This window comes from Amaranthus tricolor, chromosome 15 (genome assembly GCF_026212465.1).
Source record: "Amaranthus tricolor cultivar Red isolate AtriRed21 chromosome 15, ASM2621246v1, whole genome shotgun sequence".
NCBI lineage: Eukaryota > Viridiplantae > Streptophyta > Magnoliopsida > Caryophyllales > Amaranthaceae > Amaranthus > Amaranthus tricolor.
Window position 1 is genome coordinate 11,167,958 of NC_080061.1, and position 5,428 is coordinate 11,173,385.

Sequence of the window (5,428 nt, forward strand, 5' to 3'; positions counted from 1 at the left end):
TGTACTAAAGTTCATCGTTGGATAGGATTGAAATGTAACCTAGAAAATATGGTTAAGATCTTGTGAAAAAAAATGATGCCAAATACAAGTTAAATAGGATTCCAAATACAAGTCAAATACATTCTTATATAAAAAGATCATCTCAACTATGAATAAAAGAAATTTTATCTCAACCATGAATAAGAGAGAGATTGGAGGACAACTAAACTTTACCTTAATATCATATCTGAAATTACGAAAGAAAATCATTTAAAATGAACAAAATAATTAATATGTTAATTCAATTAAACAGCAAAAACATAAAATTTCAATAAACAAAATGAGTAATCAAGAACCTCAACTTCATCACAAAATCACTAGAGTTTTTGATTTTAAATGAAATTGGATAATCACAGATGTAAGCAATGGATTGAATTAATTCAATTTAACATGAAACAAATTTGTGATTAACATGAAAAATAGATAAAAAAAAGGAAAATTCATGTCAAACAATTAATTAGCAATAGACGAAAAAACGAATAGATGTAACAAAAACGTATGCATAAATCACAAAAAATTATATACTCAAATCATATACATATCTTGATTTGGAAAATAGAGGATCCTTTTTTTTTTTTTTGAAATTCTTCTCTATTTCAAGGTGTTGAGGCGCAACAAATGAAGTGAGAAACATAGGGGTTTTTAGAAAGAGAAAATGAAATCGAAAAATGACGTGACTTTCTAAAGGGTATAGGTCACAATGGGGCTTCTAACATTTATCGATCTGGGACGTTCTTCTAAACAATCTAATGGTTCTAAGTGATTTAGTAATAAAAATGCGCATCTCTTCTTAACCATTAGATTAAGATCCAACAGTCTAAATTTGCTTTTCACTGTTCTTACCATAGGATAGAATTTGGAGTGATTTGATGTGGTTTTGATGTAGATTGAATAAGGTTTGAGTGGCAAAATGTGTGTTTGAAGGTGTGAGAATGGAGGAGTTTTAAGAGAGATAAAGTTAGGGTTTAAAATCAGAATTGAAAGGGATAGAATGAAAAGAGGAGGGAGACATGAGAATTTTATGGCAGTGAAACAAGCATGATCGGTCGTTCAAAGTTCTACCTCAGATTGCTGCTGTAAGGGTTTTTCACAAGGGAACGTGGTAACTGGCTTTGCTTTTATCGAACAACAATCAATCAAGACACTCAAGATGATGAGAGGAAGTTTGTGACCCTTTAAATCAAACAAACAATCTATAATCGCCCTATGTATTCTGAGGAGTGGCAGGACAAGATTCGCATCAAATATCAATCAAGCAATCATCATCAATCTCAAACCCTAACCCTACACATGAAGAATAAGACCAATCCTAGGGTTTCACTAATCAAAGCCCTAAGAAAGCCACTTACACATGGCAATAACAACTAAGGTAAGAGAAATGAACAAAGATATGGTTGAAAACATTAATGAACTTGAATGTAAATGAACTAGAGAGCAATAGGGAAAGCAATAAATGATAATAATAAAAATATTGAACAAGGAAAGCAATAAATGAAGATAAACGCAATAATTACTCTATCAATGCAAATAAATCAACCAAAACAATAAATGAAAGCATTGAATGACATAAAGCAATAAAGGAAATGAAAACTTACATAAATGAGAGTGCTAGAATGAAAGGAAAGCTTGAATCCAAAATACAATACTTGAAATGTAAAGAAAGCAATAAATGGAAAGATTTAAATCTAAACTAGGGCAAGAAATGTAAATGAAAGCATAAGGATTGGTGTTCTAAGATGAGGCAAGTAGCACTCAAAGTAAGCATAGGAGTATGTACAGAAATAGGGGTATTTATAGCATAAAGACATAAGGGAAAGAAGCCCTAAAAATAGCCCACGAAATAAGGCTCGCGAATAATTCTATTTTGCGTTGCAGACTGGCCATTCGGCCGAATGAGCTTATAATTCGCCCAAATGAGCTACCATTCGACAGAATGGGGCTCCATTCGGGTAAAACAATAAGTCTTGATCTTTGCTTTGACTCCTAAAGTTCATTCGCCCGAATCTTAGAACTATTCGCCCGAATGAATAATGGCTCACCCTTTCTAGAGAGTTGTGAGGCAAAGTCTTGAGTGCTGTACATCCATTCGCCCGAATGGGGCATGGGTTCAGTCGAATGGGCTTTGAATCTTTCCTTTACAACTTCGTTCAAGTGTCTAATGGTTTCCGAACTCTGTGGGATCTTTGGGAATGACTTAAAATGTGTGCTAAAGCTGCGATATGCGCGTTTAATTTTCGATGAAATTGTCTAAGCGTCGAACTCAACGCAATTGACCTTGAAATTCTTGAAAACCCCTAAAATGAGCTTAAAACAACTCGATGACAAGATCAACGTAAAATCACATGTAAAGTGCATACTATCATTATAAAACCGCGAGACTTGCCATAGAACGAGGTGGTAAATGTGCTCTTAAACAAGCACATCAATTTCCCCCAAGCTAAACCTTTGCTAGTCCTTAGCAAATGAACTAGCAGGGCAACATGAAAGTACAGGGCAAAACAAGGCTTAAGAAAATAAAAGGTAAGGTGAGCGGAACGCAAGACAATGCAAGCTGTGTACGCGCCAAACGCTTCCTTAACCATGGGTGTGTAAGTCAATGGGCTCAAGAGAGCATAATACCAAGAAGAAAAACGCTTTACATAGGCTCGGGGTCATTAGAAAAGCTACAACACAAGCCATGCCTCCCACTACCTAAAGAGGCCACAAGTCTATGCTCCTCAGGCTATTTACCAAAAGATGTGGAAAATATCTAATGGCGCTCATGTGTTTGATTTGGGATGTGTTTCACTTATAATCATCCATTTAAAGATCAGCTGGGAATCAAACATCTAATAGGGAGAAGTTTTGGGAATTGTACCTTATTTACTCTTTAGTATAGAACATACTAATCAAAAAAAGTCGAACATGTTTGTGAAGGGTTGTAATGTAGGCTGTAGTTAAGGTGGGATAAATTTGGGAATGTGGCGCTAAAGTATAGGATAGCAAGCGATCAAAGACAATAAAATCAAAAACTATACTTCTAACAATGATACCAACCCAAAAGCCTCAATTAAAGCACAAATGCACTCCAACATACAACACTAACAAAATTTTTGTTTTATCACTTTTCTCCTTTTTGTGTTTTTCATGTTCATAACCCTTTCAACACTCAATCCCTTTCTTTTATTGACTTCCTTACTCAATGAATATGTAAATATTTCTTTGGAGAGCACAAGAGGAAAAAGGGAGAAACGAATGAGTAATATGAATGTATAAAGTCATATCACACCAACAACCACTATGCTAACCAAAAGCCCACACCATAATGCAACACGCACAAACACCATCACCAAACTCTTTATCAAACACTAGGGCGACAAGAACATCGAACCCCTCAACCTTCTCATTAGCTATACCCTCAACAACCTCGAAGAGGAAAATTTGCTCAGCCATGGGTTCTTTGGAAAGCTTAGCAAAGGAAAATACAACCTTCTCCTAGGCGACCCTAAGATTAATAGTCTTAGATTCGCAATCAATAAGGGCACCCAGAGTCTTCAAGGCATCTCTCCTTAGGATGAGGGGAATATAAGGATCCTCAACCATATCAAGCACCATAAAGCCACCTAGGACCACAATGGTCCCTAGCTGGATCAGAAGGTCCTCAAACTCCCCACATGGCATTTTTATGTTACGGTCGACACGTTGGATGGTTCTTTGGAGGGCTTGAGCTCAAAGGGAAGATTCTTAGTAATATTCATTGGCATGAGGCTTATAGAAGCCCCAAGGTCGACGTGTGCTCTTTTAGCCTCCAGCTTCCCAAGGGTCATTGGAAGCACAAAAGGCCCTCTAGCCTTATCTTTTTTAGCCCGTGTGCCTTGGATGATGGCACTCACTTGCTCTGGAAAATTGACCACATTGCTCTCAAGTTTCTTTTTGTTTCCCAAGAGAATCTTCAAATATTTTGCATATTGAGGCATTTGCTCCATGACCTCCAAGAACAGGATTTTCATCTCAAGTTTTCTCATGTGCTCTAGGAATTTGATAAACTATTCTTGCAATTGTTTCTCCACCAATTTGTAAGGGAAAGGTATTGGTGGAGCATGTTGAAGCTCTATTTTCCTCCGTTCTTGTATTTTCTTCCACTTCTCTTCTTCAACCAACTTTTTCTTTTCAATTCCTTCTTCTTCCACTTTCTCATTCTTCTTCTCACCTTCTTCATCAACCTCCTCTTCTCTCCCCTCAATATCATCTCAATGCTCAATTTCCACTTGAAGATCATGATTCGTCGAAGACCTCTCCCCAAAATCACCCTAAGGAGCCAAAACATGAGCGGTGTATGAACTCCTCGATTTAAGGATGACCCCCTTGAAAGTATGATGGTTTGGGTTGGATTTTGGGGTGTTAGGTGAGGGAGGTTGGGTGGATGGGTTAGGTTGAAGGTTAGTTGTAAATAGCAATGGTTGAGGTGGATGGGCCATTTGAGCAATTTGGGATTCAAACAACTTCCATTGTGCTTGAAGTTGTAGCATTTGGGTAATCAACATTTGATTGATTTGTAAGAGAGATTGGTTCTGTTGAGCGAGAAAGCTCACTTGAGAGGACATATAATCATGATTTGGAGCGGTGTTTGATGCCGGTTTTGTTGATGAATAGGGTAGGTTGGGGTTGGGTCTTGGTACTTGAAGGTATGGCCTATTCCCATCAAGCCTAGAAAAACTCCCACATGCTTGATTGCTATATGGCACATGGTTTTTGGAGTTGTAGCCTTGGTTGAAGTTTCCTTGGCTAGAACTGAGATTGAAGGGAGGTCTAAAGGGTTGGTTATAGTAGGAACCTTGAGGAGCATACCCTTGATTTTGAACACCATCGCCCACGGCCGCAAGACATTCGAGATTATACCCATATCCATTGTAATTCATGATCGGAGCCCCTTCTAGGTTGACCCCCCATAGTCCACAGCTGCCACATGCTCAGAATTTGAACCCCCATAGTAGGATGTATCATGATAAGTTTCCTTGCAGTAACTACATGAAAAAGACTTCTCATTCGCCGATGATACATTGGAACTACCTTGAGCAAGTTTGAACTGAACAACTTATTCATGATTGCCTCAAATTTAGTGCATATTAATCTTAAGTAATATCACCAAGTACTACAAATAGTAGTGAGAAAAAAAATGTATTAAAATACAAGTTCCAAAGGGGGTTCAAAGGGAAAGACAAAAAGGCAAAAAGTCAGCAGTTAAAGCCGACTCGACTTTCCTTGAGGTCGGAACCAAAGCCGAGTCAGCTTTTGGTTAAGCCTGGTCTGCTTTGCCTTTTCGTCTTCCTTGAACTAAGAGCATTGGATTCCTTCTTTTGTTCCATCTTATTTATGATGTTACAAAGGTTTTATGTGAGGGAATAATGCT

General features: G+C 37.6%; 1 protein-coding gene across 1 annotated transcript; it reads right to left on the reverse strand.

Moving 5' to 3' along the window:
* Nucleotides 1-3,513: 3,513 nt before the first annotated feature.
* On the reverse strand, nt 3,514-4,043 carry LOC130801013 (uncharacterized). Its single transcript, XM_057664766.1, has 2 exons — nt 3,711-4,043; nt 3,514-3,663 (listed from the first exon to the last, which is right to left on the reverse strand). Exons 1-2 carry the CDS (start codon nt 4,041-4,043, stop codon nt 3,514-3,516), a joined length of 483 nt encoding a protein of 160 aa, XP_057520749.1.
* Nucleotides 4,044-5,428: the final 1,385 nt, after the last annotated feature.

Coding starts and splice junctions, on each gene's coding strand:
- LOC130801013 (XM_057664766.1), bottom strand. CDS start 4,043: ATGAGAAAACTTGAGATGAAAATCCTGTTCTTGGAGGTCATGGAGCAA. Junction 3,664..3,710: donor AACCATCCAACGTGTCGACC/GTAACATAAAAA, acceptor CTTCTGATCCAG/CTAGGGACCATTGTGGTCCT.